This window comes from Vipera ursinii (assembly GCF_947247035.1).
Source record: "Vipera ursinii genome assembly, chromosome: 10".
In the NCBI taxonomy this organism is placed as follows: domain Eukaryota; kingdom Metazoa; phylum Chordata; class Lepidosauria; order Squamata; family Viperidae; genus Vipera; species Vipera ursinii.
In genome coordinates, this window is record NC_139520.1 from 20,519,297 (window position 1) to 20,538,491 (window position 19,195).

The 19,195-nt window shown below is 46.3% G+C and overlaps 1 protein-coding gene across 2 annotated transcripts in view; it reads right to left on the reverse strand.

Annotated features, from left to right (window-relative positions):
- COTL1 (coactosin like F-actin binding protein 1) overlaps nt 1–16,637 on the reverse strand; it is a 326,745-nt gene extending 310,108 nt beyond the window's left edge. The window contains exons 1-4 of one of the 2 annotated variants that reach the window (XM_083370616.1): nt 16,128–16,637; nt 15,092–15,174; nt 12,687–12,844; nt 10,808–11,308 (exon numbers count right to left, since the gene is read on the reverse strand). In XM_083370616.1, the coding sequence (XP_083226742.1) occupies nt 11,198–11,308; nt 12,687–12,844; nt 15,092–15,174; nt 16,128–16,336 (561 nt within the window). In that variant the 5' untranslated portion in view covers nt 16,337–16,637 and the 3' untranslated portion in view covers nt 10,808–11,197. Of the gene's footprint in view, nt 1–10,807; nt 11,309–12,597; nt 12,845–15,091; nt 15,175–16,127 lie in introns of those variants that run through there. The other variant, XR_014493420.1, reaches the window with a different exon arrangement.
- Between the last annotated feature and the right edge of the window lie 2,558 nt (nt 16,638–19,195).

The window sequence follows — 19,195 nt, forward strand, 5'->3', positions numbered from 1 at the left end:
GTAGGACAGACAGGGAGGAAACTAGCCGTCAGTGTACAAGAACATGAGCGAGTGATCAGACGAGGAGACCCAAACTCATCGGTAGCCTCACATTGCAGTGAACAAAGTCATGCATTCCATTTTGCAGCTGTTAAGATTGTTGACTGAGCAGGGACAAAAATAGCCAGAGAAACGATAGAAGCCTGGGAAACAGGCCCTTTGTCGGTTAACGGCAGTGTTGATTTACCACCAGCTTACCAGGTATTTAAGAGCTAAGGAGGCAATAGCACAAGAAACAACAATCAATGACTTAATAACCGGCCATCAACACTCCAATCAGCAACTAAAAGCCACATACAACCAAACACCACATAAATACTACACATAGAACAGCCTAGTGCACACATCCTGGAGACTGGGAGGTTCCCGGAAGACGGGCTCCAGCACGAGTTCTGAAGCTCAGAAGAACCGTTGGTCCCAGTGACCGACTCAGATTGGATCCCACCATAGCCAGATTGTCAGATCCCAGAAGCTACTTATGAATTCATACATATCCCCTAAGACAGATAGTCCTCAACTTAATGACCATAATTCAACCCACAGTTTTGGTCATCAATTGTGATGGTCATAAAAATGAATCGTCCCTGTGACTGTGACTGATTTTACGAGCTTTTTAGTGGCAGCCGTTAAGCGACACCACCATCATAAGCTGAACCCTGTGATTGTTCAACAAACCTACTATTTGCTATGATGCTATTTTTTTTCCAGAAACCAGAAATAAATATTTTAGGGGGTGGGGAATGGCAATTACCTAACTGAGGGATTCTATGAACAGCAGTAAATGTGGGCTGTTTCTGGGCACTCAAAAATGTGGTTATGTGAACGGGGAGAGGGGGCGGGTGTTATGTGTGAATGTTGGAACTTCAAATCTGGCTGTTGAGTCCCTTTTTGTGGGGTTGTAACATCAAACAGATGCTCAATAATTGTCTCGAAAATAATGTTGCAAAATCAACTCAGCCAGGTGGGTAACTGCCCTTTAAAATTGTCGTGACTTAGGACCGCAAAGGGCAGGCTCCATTACAGTCGTAAGTCAAGGACTATCTGTCCATGCACATTATTTAAGGGGTGGGGAAAAAACAACCCTTCCTTGTAAGGAAAAAAAGAATTGCATTGCACACCTGAGTCAAGAAAACGTAGCGATCCAAACCCACCCTTTGGGAGCTGAGCCTGGCAATTTAAGTTCCTTGATCACCTCCGGCTAAATAAATTTGACTCACGGGTAGATTTGGTTTGCAGCAAAGCTTCTTAATTTATTACCGCTTTGGTTTTGCTTTTGTTTTTTTCCCCTTTCACCATAAAAGGCAAGCTTTGCCTCTGCTTGGCTCCCACTGGCCCCCTTCGATCTGCACAGTCATCTTCCTGCGGTTTGGTTTTCGAGGTTCCCTTTGACTAACGGCTTACCTGATTCGCTGACATTCCTTCTGCAAACCTGTTGACCATATATGGCTACGAAGCCTGAAGAAGAAGCTTTTCCACTGAGCTGAATCAGAAGCTGGTCATCCCCTAAAGTCCCCTGAAGCCTCAGCCGGTCCTGGGTTTTGGTCCCCCCCACACCTTCACACAGGATTACATTTGGCTTTGCTGAGCAGCAAAAAAAGGCTGATGTCTCAGCAATGCAGGGGCAGCCCCCACACACACACACATTTCGCTTGGGGACCTTTGAACTCTCTTTAAACTGCTAAACAAGAGCGGGGAGGGGAAATTCACCATTTTAAAATAAAAAGGCTGGGGAAGCCGGAGTGTCTATTCCAGAATAAGCATTTTGTTCACTCTGTAAATACATCCAGGCAGTTCTTGACTTTCCACCACGAAGTTGGAGAGGGCATCATGCGTGGCCCTCCTTCCAATGAAGGTGTCTGTGGGGCCGAATATAGATGGTCCTTAACGTACGACAACCGAGCACAGCATTTCTGCCACGAAGTGAGACAGCTGTTAAGTGAAGTTCGCTCCATTTTACCTTCTTCCTTGCCAGCGCAGCGAAGTGAATCTGGATTCCCCGTTGATCTGGCTTGTCAGAAGGTCACCAAATGGGATCCCGTGGAACTCACACACCCCCGGGATGCCGCAACCGTCATAAGTACGCGTCAGTTGCCAAGCGTTCGAATTTTGATCACATGACTGTGGGGATGCTCCAGTGGATTTTAAGTGTGAAAATAAGTCACTTTTCCCAGTGCTTGTTGTAACTTCCAACAATCACTTAAGAAACGGTTGTAAGTCAAGGACTATCTCAGACAATCCACAGTGATGGCCACAGCAGTGTGTTGTCCACAGCGCAAGCTGGATGCTTTGTGTGTGGAACAGCCCTCGATCTCCTGAAGGAACAGAAGATTTTAGATCCAGAACTTCAGTCCTCCTAACGGAGTTATTAATGGCCAACATTAAATGCATCTTCTAACGGCAATGAAATTGCCTATTAATTTATAGCACACCGCAGCGAAGGCTGAATCAATAGCAGATTGAAGGGGGGGCGGGAATAAGAACCGAGCAGGCCAGCTGCTTTAAATAACTCAGTGCTTTTGAGGGGTTTCCGCTGTTTAATCAGGGCCTGAAGCAAGCTGACATCCTTCCCTTGGGGATGAAGTCAATGCATTGCACTTTCATTCTGACTGTTTGAACAGAAAAAGCAGAACCCAAATAAATGAGTTTTGATCTCGGCTTGCAAGGAAGGCCCTTGACTTCATCAAGCTATAATGTCAACTTGGAGGGATTGGTACCCGCTGGCCAATTTATCTATAATGACAGAGCATTGCAGCTTAATCCCAGCGATGTTTTTTTTTAAAAAGCAAGTGGACTTCCTTGGTATTTTTATTCCTCCCTTGAAAACGTTACGCTTCCTTCTGAGCTACAGTTCTCCACAGCTGAGCAAGGATCACACATATTTCATAAGATGCCTGGGCTAAATAAATTCAGAATCTTAGAAATTCACTCCGAATAAAGCTGGAAGGGACCTTGGAGGTCTTCTAGTCCAGCCCCTTGCTCAGGCAGGAGACCCTATACCATTTCTGACAAATAGATGCCCAATATCTTCTTAAAAACCTCCAGTGATGGAGCACCCACAACCTCTGGAGGCAAAGCTGTTCCACTGGTTAATTGTCCTCACTGTTAGGAAGTTTCTCCTTAATTCCAGGCTGCTTTTCTCCTTGATTCGTTTCCATCCATGGTTTCTTGTCTTGCCTTCCGGTGCTTTGGCAAATAAGTCAGTCCCCCTCTTCCTCGTGGCAGGACCTCAGGTACTACTAGAAGTATTTGAATAGAAGTAGAAATTCCGATGAGAAGAATGCGTTTTCTAGAAATGGTGCATCTACCACCTACAGAGCATCCTGGGAGAATGGTCTGGGCGTTGCCCCATATTTGCAGCATCTATTTTCTGGAATCAGGTCAAACTGGAAGTCTCCAGCAGACACCCAAGTCATTAGCAAGCATCTAATAACGCTTCCCTCATAATGTCTTATGCCTAAGCAGATTTAGCCATGTAGTGGGGCGGTTTGGCTATTATCCTTCTCACCTTTCCTATTACCTTCTCCTATTGGTATTTTATGATTTATCACTGTGTTGCTTGTGTCTTAGGATTCAGGATTGTACAGGTAGTCCTCAACCTGCAACAGTTCATTTTAGTGACCTTTCAAAGTTATAACGGCAATGAAAAAAGTGACGTCCGTTTTTCACATTTATGACGGTTTGCAGCATCCCCCACAGTTACATGATTTACATTCGGATGCTTGACAACTGATTTCCTATTTATAACGGTTGCAGCGTCCCGCGATCCCCTTTTTGGGACCTTCTGACAAGCAAAGTCAATGAGGAAGCCGGATTCACTTAACCACCATGTTACTGACTTAAGAGCTGCAGTGATTCACTTCACAAAGGTGGCAAGAAAACTTAAAATGGGGGCAAAACTCACTTAACAAGCACATAGTTGTGGTCGTAAGTTGAGGACTAGCTGTATCATATGATTTATGATCTATCACTTGTTTGCATGTACACTGAGAGCTGCTGCACCACAGACCAATTCCTGGGGTGCCTAATCACACTTGGCCAATAAAAAATATTCTATTCCCCTTGAGGGGATCCCAAGTGCTCTTCTTCAGGTGCAAACATCTCCCGAGCAGGAGTGTTCGACTGTGGTAACTTGAGGACTTGTGGGCTTCAACTCCCAGAATCCCCACAGCTGGCTGGGGAATTCTGGGAGTTGAAGTCCACAGGTCCTCAAGTTGCCAAGCTCAGACCCCCGCTACTCTCAATGTCGCTTGTTGGGTTATGTGAAATTTGCTTTGTCGGTGCCCACGGAGATTGCGGCCTGGACGCAGGGCTACGCTGGACTTAATTGACCAGCCATGTGAGCAAATTGCTGCTCCATCGCCCCGGCAACTAACCGGGTCAATAGGGCTTAATTAATCTCATCTGCAGCCAGGTCAGTTGGGATAGCAGGAAGTGAGAGACTGCCCGACTTGGCAACAGCTGTTTCTTCTTCAACCTCCCCAACCAGATGGAGACCTTTCCACCCCTCCTTGTGGTTGAAGATGACATCGAGACCCAGCTCAGAGAAAGGGTAAAAAAATAAAATAAATCTTTTATCTAATTGTGGATGGAGAAAAGACCACGTTGGCTGGGACTGTGCGGCAGGATCCTTTCATCTGCCGAAAGGATAAATCCCGGGATTAGGAAGAAATGAAACATTGATTATGCAGGATCTGTTTCTCAGCCTCTTTGAAGCCTTACAGCGTGAAATAGGCTGACATATTGTTAATGGAAGACAAATGGTGCCCTTCCCTCTCCTTCCTTCCTTGCCCTTTCCTTTTTTTTCTTTCCTCTGCTTCTTCTGTCTTCCTTCTTATTCCCCCTGTCCCTTCCCCCTTTCTTTTTCCTCTTTTCTCTCTCTCTTCTTCCTACCTTCCTTCCCCTTTCTCCTTCCCTTCCCTTCCCTTCTCCCTGAATATTTCCTGGCCCAGAAAAAGAAACCATGGAGAACAACGCAAATTTCCTGTTCTTCTCCTGATTCTATTGTGAAACTTGCCTTGCACCGTCCTAAAGCAGGGGTCGGCAACCTCGGCTCTTTTATGACTCGTGGACTTCAACTCCCAGAATTCCTGAGCCAGCTATGCTATGCTGACTCAGGAATTCTGGGAGTTGAAGTCCATGAGTCATAAAAGAGCCGAGGTTGCCTACCCCTGTCCTAAAGCTTTTCTTTACTGCTGGTTCTGCCTCCTTCAGGATGCCTTAGAATTTCCTTTGGATGTCTCCCAGTGGTTTTTCTTTTTCTTTTTCAAGTCTACCCTTTGCCTTGAAGGCTGCTTCTGCTGACCTGGTTTTTCTCTTCTACGCCATTCCACCAGACTGAAGGCTTTCTAGGGATTTGCAGCCCCTACTAGTCTGAAAATGCCCTGCAGTAGAGTAGGACTTGTGTACACGTAGGGTGGCATTTTCACTTTTTTCCTCAAGGATAGGGCCCAAATGAAGCATCTGCAGCCTCCTGCTTCTCCTTTTGGTGGGGGAGGGGCCCCTTTAAATTGTATGTTGAGGAAAGATGCTCAGGAGTCCATATCATTGCTTTGGGGAGGCAGGTGATCCCTTTGTTATCCCCTCAACCTCCCAGTACATCGGATGACCCTAAATTGTCATATTTACAACAGAGGAAGAGAAAATAATTCCTAACGAAATCCATATCTACCTCGCTTGTCTGTTTCCTGACCAGCCTCCATAAAGGCCTCTGCTCCATATCATCTTCCTGAACTGGTCCCTGTTCCCTTCGGCTTTGGCTACACTTTCCTCTTGGAGAGGAAGTTGGTCAGTTCCCTGCCCAACTTTGTTGCTGTCTTCGTCGTTGCCTGAGTTCCGTGGAGCCACGGAGAATTTCCTAAGCTTTGGAAACTCTTAACGATTCTCCATTTCGCTGAGTCAGCTGAGACGGGACCCAAAAACTCCAGCCAGGCAGCTGGAGAGTCAGAAGGATGACTCGTCTATAGGAAACTCTGATGGTTTCAGCAATTCAAGAGGTCCTACAGTGAAAGATCACATTTCAGGGATTTCCCCCGGGCAGCATTTAGCCTTCTCCACTTGTGAAATCAGAATATGCATGGACTTTTTGGGAGACAATCTCTTCCAGCCTATGAACTAAACCGGGTGTCCCCAACCTGCGCACTGCAACCCACTGATGGGCCATGAAGGGGTTTGCAACTGGGCTGTGGAAATGGCCGACAAGTGGACATGCACACTCTCCGCTTGTGTGAGTGGCAGGCACACAGGCACGCTGCTTATGGAAATGCAGCTACGCACTTGTGCTTGTCAGCCACTTGCGCGAACCATCTCCTCCCCCTCCTCCTCGCTGGTCTGCAAAGCCAGAAACATTGGGGAATTCAGAATTAAACCATCTTTAAACCTACTTTCAGAACAGACCTCGTTTATATCGTTACTACCCGATTCATAAATCTTTCCAGCCTAGATTTCTCTCTCTCTTTCTCCCTCTCCCTCTCCCTTTCTTGGTGAAAAACTACCTGCACAGAGACATGCATGATGCTCATGAATATAAATGAGGTGCATATATGGAAGATGTTGGGAAAACATGAACTTAGCCCAGGAGAACGTGAAGGCGTGAGAAAGAAACTCAAGACCGTACACTTTGAGTCTCTTTGGTATAAGAGACAAGAAAGGAGAGCTGTTACCAAGCTTTCAAGATTCTGTTACTGTAGCCTTTCTCGATGAAGTAAAATTCAACTATTAATTATGAACTCTGTTTCCTAACATTGCTTGTGATGAAGTCAGATCGTTAAGTGGCAGTGCTTAGCTCGAACATGGCATATCTCGAAAAAAAGCTAAGCAAACTCCTAATAAGGAGACATTTCCTGGCAGTGAGAACAATTAACCAGTGGAACAACCTGTTTCCAGAAGTTGTGGGTGCTCCATCGCTGGAGGCTTTTGAGAAGAGATTGGACAGCCACTTGTCTGGAATGGAATAGAGTCTCCTGATCCAGCAGGGAATTGGGCTAGAAGGCCTCCAAGATCCCTTCCAACTCTGTTATTCTCTTTGTTGGTCTGTTCTTGGAGGGGAAGTTACAAAGAACACCCAGATCTGAACATTGAAAATGGCCAATTGGTTTCAGCATGTGCTGAGGGGCAGTTGACCTTGACTTAGAGAAGACGTTAATTTCGCTTTATTTCTCCCTTAATGACCTGATTTGGGTTTATTCCATGACTGTGGGTGCAAATGTATCTTGGAGGTGGAGAAAAAAGGCTAGATTGCTATGACAACTGTTGTCAAGGAGCCTGATAACAATGCGCTCGGAGGGGGAGGATGGGAAAGAAAAAAATATCTGATTTTAATTATGGCACTTTGTAATCTCCTTGAACAGCCTTTCCAAGGAGTGTTGCATATCTCTTTGTTGCCCTCTAGTAAACGTCCGGATTCTTGCAACCGAAATATCACCTCCCTAATGCCATTTGCAAGGGTTGTTCAGTCGACTCAAAATCTACACCGAAAATCTTCCCACAAACAGATGAAGTAGAAAGGTGGGTCAACTTGGTTTCTACAGGCAGTCCTCCCCTTATGACCAAACCTGAAATTCCCATTGCTAAGCCAGACGGTTGTTAAGTGAATTTTGCCCCATTTGACGACTTTTCTTGCCCAGTTATTAAATGAATCACTGCAGTTGGTAAAGTTAATCACAAGGTTGTGAAGTGAATTTGTCTTCCTCATTGACTTTCCTGCTCAGAAGGTTGCAAAAGGGGATCACGTGACCTCGGGATGCTGCGACCATCATAAATATGAGTTAGTTGCCAAGTGTCTGGAATTTATGGGGATGGCCCAACGGGCGCAACTGTGAAAAACGGTCACAGGTCGTTTTTCTCAGGGCCGTTGTAACTGTGAATGGTCAGTAAATGAACTGCGCTAAGGACTTGTTCGTAGGGGGAACCGTTTTTGGCGTTTTTCTCCTGGAAGGAACTGCAATTTCTGGACCTTCCTCAGCTGACTTGGATGAGATGGTGAGCAATGAGTTGCCACCTTGTTCGAAGTCACCTGGGGCCAGAGAGACGCCTAAGCCTCAGTTAATAGGCTGAGAACCCAAGAAATCCTCGCCGAAGGCAAGATTAAGGACACCTCCGCAGGGTTCCAGGAACTGCAGCTGTTTTTATCGCTATAACAACACTCTAATGTGCTTTCAGATCGGGAACGTGTGGGAAATAGATGTAGGTCAATGAGCACATTTTCATACGCCTGGTTAGAAAGCATCTTGAGCCGAAAGCCGTAGAATCACAGGGTGGCTGTGGGGCTGCAGAGATGGGGATGGGGACTGCCCCACAACCCCTCTCATCCCTATCAGAGACCCAAGTCAAAATTCCTTCCCTTTCTTAGCAGACCCTCCTCAGGTCTGATAGTCCTAGGGTTCCTCATCCTGGACACCCAATGAGTCATTCATCTGGATGCTTGCTGTCCCGATGCAAAAAGGATTAGGAAGAAGATGGGAGTTTGGGCTTTGAACAGGCATGCATGCAAGGTTTCTACCTGTTCCCCCATATGCCCCCTCCCACCCCCAGTACACAAGGTGCCACTCAACAGGGAAGGGCTGCTGAAGTCAGGGTGTCCTCTTGGCTCCTTCTGAAAGGTCATTGCATCTAGAGAGAAAAAAAGGATGCTATCTAGAATCACGTTAACTCTAGAGATGAAAGAGACCACAAGAAACATCTAGTACAATTCTCTTCAATCTGCAAGAAGATTAACTAATCAGAGAGAGGAGCAACCCAGAACTAGGGACATTTCCTGACAGTGAGAACAATTAATCAGTGGAACGGGTTGCCTCCAGAAGTTGTGGGTGCTCCATTACTGGAGGTTTCCGAGAAAAGAGATTGGATAACTATTTGTCTGAAATGGTGTAGGGTTTTCTGTTTGAACAGGGGGTTGGATTTGAAGGCTTCCAAGGTCCCTTGCAAATCTGTTATTCTGTTAACCAGACAATCATCAAGAAGTAGCTGTGCAGCTTCTTCTTAAAAATGTTCAGAACCCACCTTTGTACTAGACAACGATGGAAGTTTTACAGGAAATTTTTCTAATACTTAAATGGCATCTAGGTAGTTAAATGCGTACTGGTCATTTCTGATCCTACTTTCTGTTGGCCTGTGTAATATTTTTTGGGCATTTCCCCTGTAGCTTCTCTCCATATTCCTGAAGGTGGTTTAGCTTTCTTGCAAGTCATCTTTTCTCTAGACTTGACGTTCTTCAGACTGGACCCATCTCTTGATCACCCAACCAAAAACTGGTGGAACTATGTAAGGTAGGCATGGTCCATGATTTGACATCCAATACTCTTAACTGTCAATGAAAGAATGGGAGGAGACCACACAGTTCCCATTCATTCCCAGTCGAACCCCACCAGAGCAAATGGAAACTCTCAAACATCGACATTTCACAAGAGTGCAACCCAAAGCTGCTGTATAATTGTTTACAAGTCCTCACCAGCAATCATCTTACACATTCAGGGTACAAATGCAGAAATTTTTAAAAAAAGTGAACAATGACAGTACAAAACAGTACAATCAGAAAAGGAGACATTTTGTTTTCTCCCTTATTTACTGCTCTTTACAGCAATGTTTTTTTAAAAAAAAGAAAAAAGGAGGGAAGGAAAACAGGAAGGAAATAAAGAAGGAAGACAGAAAGAAAGAAAAAGAAAAAAGAAAAGAAAGAGAAAGAAAGAAAGAGAAAGAAAGAAAGATCATATGATGCAAAACCAAGCTGTTCCTTTAAGGCAAATTATATTCCTTCGTATTCTATGAAAAACTGAAATAAAAGATTGTATTTTCCCTTGATGGCTGTTTAATGCCAAATATTTCAGCTTCTCTTTGACCTTTAGTGACGTTAGCATGTGTGGATTTCAGGGGCTGCAAACAAACACATTGACTACTCACCCTAAATCCCCTCCGACCTTCCACCCACATCCATATGCTTAGAAAATCCCGTTCTGTTCAACGCTGCTTACTCCTAGGATAATGTATGCGCGATTGCAACTGGAGACTACAACACTCTGCACAGCTCTTTGTGACAATGGACAGTGGTAAAAACCCACAATCTGGCATGTGCCTAACCGAAGAACCAAATCTTCTGGGAACAGAGATCTGAGTAAATCAGTTTGCTTATGTGCGATAAAAGAAGCTTTATGTCCCACAAATACGTGACTTGTTTCAGTCAAGGCTCACATCTGGTTTTGAATAGTAAATCAGTGCTCACCCTTTACTACTAGGTGGTGCCTGGCCAAAGAGGCTGGCCCAATTTAAACAGGATTTCATATCAGTGAATCAAATACCACCCTGTGTTTAACATTCTCTCTTCTACCTCATTAACAATCACAACCTGTAGTAACTTTAGAGAGTTGCATTTAGTCTCGGGGGCCGGGGGGGGGGGGAAATCTCAGGTCACAGCCCTTTTGCTATTATTTGGGGAAAACAGCTATTTTTGTGCTTTTTGTTTTTGGAAAAACCTAGAAATAAATCCTCCTGTGGTGTGGATTTCTCACCCAACACCGCAGAGGGGACTTTGGAAGAAAGCCTGCAGTTCACGGGCTGCGTAACTCATTCTGCACGCGGTAAGCCCTTCGGTTGGTCTGTTAGGGGAGACAGCCGCCAAGAATGAGTTCGTTTTTCACCCTTGGAGACTTTCTAGACCAGGGGTAGGCAACCTCGGCTCTTTTATGATTCATGGACTTCAACTCCCAGAATTCCTGACCCAGCCAAGCTGGCTCAGGAATTCTGGGAGTTGAAGTCCATGAGTCATAAAAGAGCCGAGGTTGCCTACCCCTGTTCTAGACCGTCAGAAGGGTTCAGAGGAAGATCTAAAGCCCTTCAGCCAGCACCTGGACTTCTGGCCAACTTCCTATGAGGCCAGGTCCCTGGGTAATATTTGTGAGAAAGACAGTGGTTAAAAAAAAGAAGAAGAACTCAAAGATCACAGAAGAAAGAGCTGGTTTGGCAGGTGGAATGGAAAGAAAATCAAGGTCCACGTTTGGAGACAGGAGACAGGCTTCGGAGAGGCCTTCAGTGAAGTAGCTTCTTTCCCAAACTAGCCTCAAATCATCCTCCAGTTTTGTTTTCACAGATAAATTGTGCTTTCCCGCCTCTTTTCCTGACACATCTATTCAGGTGGCTGCAGGAGGCATGGTGTGTTTCTCTTCCGGGTTTACTCTGTCTGAGCGTCATAATTTGCCCCTCCGGCTTTCTTCAACTCACTCTTGATGTAATCGGCATCCAGTTCCTTGTGGTCACTGATCACAAACTCTTTGGCGAAATTCTGCAGGAGACAAAAAAAGCAAAGCCTGTTTAGGATGGGGTGGGATAGCAGAATGTCCTCCCTAGGAAGCAGGGCTGAAAAGGACAAGGTAGACTGCACACTTTTTGAACGGGAATGGAAAGATTTCCCAACGAGTAGTTCCAGAGAAACTCTTTCACGAGTTTTGGGTAGTTTTCCACTGCCATAATTTCTCTCCATTCTAATATTCATCTGAAAACCATTACGGCAGGGAGCTAACCAAGCAGTAACCACATCGTCATCAGGATGGCTGCAGAGAGGTGTGAGAAAGCATAGAAAAAGGTTATTTCCCAAATGTTGGTACACAACAGATGTGTTGTATTTGAACTTCCATTCTCAACCACGTCCGTTATGAGAGCTGTACCAATAGTCCTCACGTCGCGGCTGTAACGGAGGCTGCCCATCACGGTCATAACTCATGACAGTTGTAAACAGTCACATAACTGACCTGAATTTACAACCTTTTTTGTGGTATAACTGCCCAGCAGGTGCCTGGCAACTGAGCGGTTTGCAGCATCCCACAAGGGCGACTATAAGAAGTTCGAATCTGGGTCATAACTACCTTCAGGTAGCTCCATCAGAGCTTTGAACAGACACTCAGTAATCAGTCATAAATTGATAGGTAAAGGTAAAGGTTCCCCTGCACATGCGTGCTAGTCGTTTCCGACTCTAGGGGCCGGTGCTCATCTCCGTTTCAAAGCCGAAGAGCCAGCGCTTGTCCCAGGACGTCTCCGTGGTCATGTGGCCGGCATGACTAGAGGCCAAAGGCGCACGGAACGCTGTTACCTTCCCACCGGAGTGGTCCCTATTTTTCAACTTGCATTTTGACGTGCTTTTGAACTGCTAGGTTGGCAGAAGCTGGGATGAGGAACAGGCGCTCACTCTGTTACGCGGCACTTGGGATTTGACTCGCCAAACTGCCGACTTTCTGATCGACAAGCTCAGCGTCCTAACCCACTGAGCCACCGCGTCCCTAAAAAGAAGATACTAGGAATCAAATCTCAAGGTGCAACCAAGGATGTCTCCTGCCTCAGTAAAGTGGAACATTTGCAGCTCAGGGTTGAAATCAGGAGTCCTTGGCAGTTTCTGAGCTTGGTGGTTTTCTAGCAAACATTTCATTACCCAGACTAGGTAACATCATCAGTGCTAAGGAGTAGGATTTGCTATAAGCTGGAAGCAAATCCCACTCCCTTCTAGCATTGATGATGTGACCTACTTTGGGTAATGAAATGTCTGCAAGAAAACAACCAAGCTCAGAGAGCACCAAGGACCCCTCATTTCTCCAGTCTTCTTGTACAGCTTCACAGAAATCTACCTTCTTGATGGGACAAGAAACATTGACATGAACACCTCAACCTACCTGGACAACTTCCTTCACGAGCGTCTTATCAGTCCCTGTTTTAGCTCTCTGAAGGCCACTGACGTTCTCCCCTATCCAGGTGATCAGTGCAAACTTGACTCGCTTGCTCATGGTGTCTCCAGTGGTGAATCGGATGAAGCCAAACAATCGAATGTCATCTTGAGAAAATAAAAATCAAATAATAATAAAGCAATGGACTGGAATGGATGGAGAAGCGAAATTCGACTTCATCCAGCCACATACAGAACAAATTTTCATTGGTAGGATTCATGACCTCCTGTCAGTTATTTGATGGCTGGGGATTATATCCTATCTGCCATTCTGCTACTTGTAGTAGAGAAGATTTGTAGCTTGGGGTTGAATTGTGGGATCCTTGGTGCCCTCTGAGCTTGGTTGTTTTGGCTACTGCTACTTATTTTCACAAGACTGAGAAACTGTGGGGCTTTCTACACTACTAAGTCACGACACAGGTAAAAAAGAGCAAAGTTTTAATTATATGGTTATGGCCACCATCTTGACTTTTTTTTAACCTCTACCTCTGGACACCTTTGGCCCAAAGTCTAGGCTAGGGCAATGTTTCTCAACTTGACAACGTTAAGATATGTGGACTCCCAGAATTCCCCAGCCTTCCATGCCATCTTAACCTTGCCAAATTCTGCTCTAGAACATCCTCAAGCACAAAAGAACTTATGCCGAAAAACTGAACAAGGAAGTGAATAAAAGTAGAGGCACATCAGGGCGTGATTTGTGTGCATGTACACATGTGTGTTCAAGGAAACAACAAGGATGGCCAGAGAGAGGCAAAGAAAGAAAAAAAAACCCAGGGATTTTCCTTTGTGGAAAATTAAATTGGAATTCCAAGAAAACTGGAAATTGGAAGCAGCAGCAGAAGGAAAAGCTAAAAAAAAGGCATCTGTCCTGCAGCCCAAGGAATTTTTTTTTTTTGCAAAGGCAAAAAGCAAAGGGGAGAAAAATGATTTGCAGACAGACAGGAATGGGCTGTCAATGAGAACCTCAACCACAATCAATACCATAAGGAGGGCTCCTCTTCCTCCCTCCCCCACCCATGCTATGGCTTGTTTCCCAGGCTGTTGGCCCTTTAAAGTCAACATGAAAGAAGGAAGCATAGGGTGGCAGGAACAGAAGATGAAAAGCAGGACATGAACCATGTTCTATATAGAACATAGAACAACCCATTTATATGGATCTATGACACCCATGTCTCTAACGGCTCCTTTCACGATTTCTCCCCCCCCCTTTGCTTTAATTCATGGCTGGCTGGGGAATTCTAGGAGTTGATGTCCACACACCTTAACATTGTCAAGGTTGAGAAATCCTGCTATAGACTTTGGATCCAGAGGTGTCTAGAGGAAGGGGTTAAAAATAAGTCAAGGGGGAGGGGGTAGCCACAACTATATAATCAACCCATTCATGTGGCTCTATGACATCCAGGTCTGTATCGAACCCCTATCACAATTTCTCCGGAAAGCCCTAACGGTTTCTTTCTTTTTTTCTTTCTTTCTTTCTTTCTTTCTTTCTTTCTTTCTTTCTTTCTTTCTTTCTTTCTTTCTTTCTTTCTTTCTTTCTCTTTCTTTTCTTTCTTTCTCTTTCTTTCCCTTCCTTCCTTCCTTCATTTTTCTTGCTTTAATTCATGCCAAAATGGGAGGCTGTAGAAATCAAATAAATAAGCAAGCAAGTTTGCAGCCGCTTAGAAGTGACATCATAAACATGTCAACCCAAACCTTTGCTTGGATGAATGTGCAGAAATGCTACTTTATGCCGGTGAAGAATTGGGCTTTCCTGATCTGCCTCTCTGTCCATGCTCAAAAATGTTTGAACATTGGTAGGCGGCCCTTCCCATGGGCCCTTGAGCTACACATCCATGTTGAGGCATGCTGGCTTTTGAGATACAGAAGGAGTATTTCTGCCAACCTAAGGTGACATTCCTGAAATACAACTTCCTCCACCCAAAATAATGTCAGGCTCGGCGTGTTTGTTTCTTACATCGCTTGCAAGAGACGGCTGATGTTGGAGGAAAGTTAGGAGCTGTGTTTGAGTGTGAATTAAAACAAGACCAAATTTCAAAGGTCTCCACTGACAGGTCAAGCAAGAAAATGATTTCTGGAAAAGTCACTCTTGTTGGAATTTGGACTCTTGTTGAAAGAAATAAAAGCACCCATGAACCCTCTTGAGTTTTTCTTTGAAGGGAGGACTGAGAATCTCCCAACAAAAGGCTTGTGAGATGGATGACATCATTACAGTTCAGGGCTTTTCAAAGCATTTTTGGAGGAAGCGGGTGTTGGAGAGTGTTAAAAAAAACAAATTTCAAGCTGTTTGGCCTTTTCTTCCTTCCCCTTGGCAACCAAGGAACGTGTGTTGGTTGAAGAGAGCAAGAGAGAGCTCACCTGTACACTGTCGTATAAACTCTTCGTATTCCACGCCATTGTGTCCTGGGATGATGGTGGAGCCGTCGTACTTAAATGTCACCCTTTGGGAAAGGGGGAAGGAAGATTAAAGAGAAGATGGAGAAGCAGGAGAGGAGGAGGAGGAGGAGAAGCAAGGAGGGGAAGAAGAGGAAGAGGAAGAAGAAGAAGAAGAAGAAGAAGAAGAAGAAGAAGAAGAAGAAGAAGAAGAAGAAGAAGAAGAAGAAGAAGATTCATCTCCAGTTCATCTGCATGATTTCAGAAGTCTTGCACCTCCCCAGTGAGACCCACCCAGGCTTTTATAGAGTGAGATGGCCCAGTTCCTACCTTGCCCCAGAAGCTTGGAAGTAGGAGAGCCTGGTGGGTCCCAAGGAGAGATGATGTCATAACCAAATATGCTTTGCAAGAACTTGGATGATAAGCTGAGTTCCTTCCATGCAAGTCGAACAGTTTGGGTCTCAAGCAAAGAGGCCAGCTTAGCCAACACAGAAAAATCTTACCCCACACGAGGACCTCGCAATGGGTTCCAAGGCCAATCATCCCCTCTGTGTTAGCTTGGGAAGATTGGCATGGGTTCCAATGCCCATCATCCTCCCCCACTGTGCTAGCCTAGGGGCTCAAAGAAGCAGCTAGAAAGTCCTGGCCTACAAAATTGCCAAGAGTTGGACACAACTGAATTGGTAACGTCATCATCATCATCATCATCATCAGGAAGACAGGCATCATGGGTTCCAATGCCCATCATCCCCCATTTTTGCTGGCTTGGGAAGTCAAGTATCAAGGGTTCCAATGCCCATTATCTTCCCTCATGCTAATTTGGGGAGACAAGTATTATGGGCTCCAATGTCCATCCTCCTCCCCCCTTCTGCTAACCTGGCAAGACAGGCATCCTTGACCCCCACCCCACCTCCCCACCCTCCCCAAGCAAAGCAGATCCCATAGCAAGATCCCGAATAAAAGGGTCTCCTTCCCGGGCTTTCTATCCCTTTCGCTTTCCCGGCGGCTGGGGGCTCCTCACCAGTTCACCCCCGTGCTGTCATCCCTGACCAGGTTGTAGGCCCTCCGGCAGGCTTCTTTGTCGATCTTGGTGGCCATCGCCGCGTCTGCGAGGCGCTGGCGGAACTCGAGGCGAGGCGGCCGAAAAGGAGAGCCAGCGGCGCGGCGGGAGAAGAGCGAAAGGGACTGACCTCCGCCTGGCGCTCGGAAGAGAGCAGGCTCGGCAAGCATCCGAAGGACCGAGCGGAGGCTGCGGGGTTAGGCGGCCGCCGAGTCCTTCTGCTCGCTGCAGTCGGTCCCGCAGCCTCGCCGGGAAGGGATCGGTCGGAGCGGATCCGGCTTAACCCCTTCTCTGCCGGCCGCTCGGCTCTGCGGCGGCTTGATTGGCCCCTGATCCGAGGAGGAGGAGGAGGAGGAGGAAGAACAGCAGGGCGAGCTGGGCCGTCTCCCCTCCCCTCCCTGCAACCTCCGACGCCCCTTCTTCTCAGCCCAAAGGGGGGGGGGAGGGTCTTCCTCCCCTGCCCTGCCCTTCCCTTCTTCTGCAAAAGGAGACAAGGGACAGAGGCGGTGCAAGCGAGAATGCAAACGCTTCGGTTCCTCCTCTGGAATTTGCGTAGCTTGGTGTGCGCTGGGGAGGGGAGGGGAGGGGAGGGGAGTGGGGGGGTCTGAGGGAGTGTCTGCGAGCCCGAGTGGGTTGGGGGGGCGACCGCGGGTGGGTGGCAGCCAGCTACAAGAGCTACCTATACAACAGCGTTTCCCAACCTTAGGAACTTGAAGATGCGTGGACTTCAACTCCCAGAATTCCCCAGCCAGCTATGCTGGCTGGGGAATTCTGGGAGTTGAAGTCCACGCATCTTCAAGTTCCTAAGGTTGGGAAACGCTGCTATACAAGATGATTAGTTAGTTCTGTTCTGCTAAAGGGGAAGGAAAGGAGAGGGTGGATTGCCTGCCCGCCTGCCCGCCTGCCTGCCCTTTGGATGCGGCGCAGAGGTTGCCATAGCAACCGCCCCCATCCCGTTTGCAACCCCGAACCGAGAGGAGAGGGCGAGGCGGGGAGGGAGGGAGCTTAGCAACCGGATTAGGGCGGCGGGATCTGCGCTTGAAACTCTGGGCGGCCGCTAGGTGGCGGCAGAGAGACCCGGAAATCTGCAGAGAAAGTTTTTCCCGTGGAGCGCAAACTCCGCCTTGTAATAAACCGGATTGATTTTGAATTAAAGCCCTTAGTTGCTTAGGGCTTTTTTTTTAAAAAAATTTTTTTTAAAGGTTTAACTCCTTAATAATTACTGTAAAATCACTTGCCTGGTCCCGGCTTTTTCCCCCCACTAAGGAGGAGAGGTCCTAGGTCTCCTGGATATATTGCTTCTAAATAGTTCAGTAGAAGCAGTAAAAAAGTAAAAAAAAATTTAAATGTCTAATTCGAGCTCATAAAAAGCAAGATTTGTACTTCTGCTGTTTCTCTGCTCATGACACTGGTCTGACTTCTATGGCTGCCACCGTACTTATCTTTATATAGAAATGTTCATTCCTGCAAACAAGGTTTTGGCTAAACAGTTGGGTTTGATGACAGGCAAAATCAAGGAATCTGACACCCCTTAATATGCCGTGTGAACCCAGAGTCTTTGGAAGATTTTCCTCGTGTACTTCTAAACAATCGCTTAGACAACCCTGCAAAGGAGTGCAGAGAATAAATAAATCTGATTTGTGTGGTCACCAAATTTTGGAAGCCGTACGAATGAGATCACGTGTCTGACAATGAGAAGCCAGTCTTTCAGTTCAAAAAGAAACACCCGAGCACACAATTCATATAGATTTTTTTTCCTTTCATTTTTTTTCCTTCCCACTCACTCTTGCAAACCTCGGTGTAAAAAACTAGGGCAGACTACAGTTATCTCTCAATTTACACACTCCCTCTGGGGCACTTACCCTTTGAAAGTGGAAATTGAATTTTATTTCTTCGGATCTATTTCGAGCGCAGCTATCTCCCTCTGCTGGACTGGAAAAAAAATTGGAGGTGTTTTTTTTTGTGAGTGAGCAAATGGAGGCTGGGAGGCAGAAACACTTGAAAACCCCAGCCTGGGGGTGGGGGGTGGCAATCTAATAAATTAAAAGCCAATGTTAATTACTTGGGTTATCGCAAAGATCAGGAAGCAGATCCTGTCTCTGTCTGGCATTTGGAAACTACAATACTGCCGCCTTTAAATTTTGCAGAAGTTTTAGTAACCGGGCTGAAGGCTTCAGAATGTGGTAGGCCTAAAATGTCCAGGACCACCTTTTGAAAAATAAAAACAACTCTACCATTACAACCATGCAGTTTATCCCCAGCAAGAAAACAGAAGTGGCTGTCCTTTCATTCTTCACAGATTTTTTTTCTTTTCTTTTTCTTATTTGACCTCTCCACCGCAGTCCTCCACAACCCCCGGTATGCCCAAGGAGCGCTTGGTCCAATTACGGTCCCATCAAGCCATCAATTTGACTGTCGGCTGTCCAGAGTTGTTTGGCAGTCAGAAATAATAAATAATAATAATAAACCTTTATTGTCAAAGTACAACATGTGTACATTGAGATTAGCTGAGCCTTCCCCTGTGCTCTCTCCCCCTAACACACAGTGACAACAAACCCTCCATCCCACACTATGTGAACCAACTACACCACACACCGGCCTCCCAAATGCAAAAAAACAAACAACGCACACACACAAAAAACCAGAAGGGTGTCTGGTTGAACCTCTAATCGAGGCCGAGAGGTAAATATGGAGCACCGGAGCGTAAAATGTTGCAAGTCTGTGTTTTATGGCAGAGTTTCCCAACCTTGGCAATGTTAAGACAACTGGACTTCAACTCCCAGAATTCCCCAGCCAGCCATGCTGGCTGGGGAATTCTGGGAGATGAAGTCCAGCCGTCTAAACATTGCCAAGGTTGGAAAACCCTGTTTTATGGAACGTGCGATTTAGTCGCAAGGGCGGAACAAGCTCCGAGGACGGGGTGGGGTTTCTCGCGCGCCCCGAAAGGAGTTGTTTTTCTCCGGTCTCCCCCTCCTCTTGGTCGGGGCATCCAGAGGCGGTCCTTGGAGAGGAGCCCCTTCCCGCCGCCT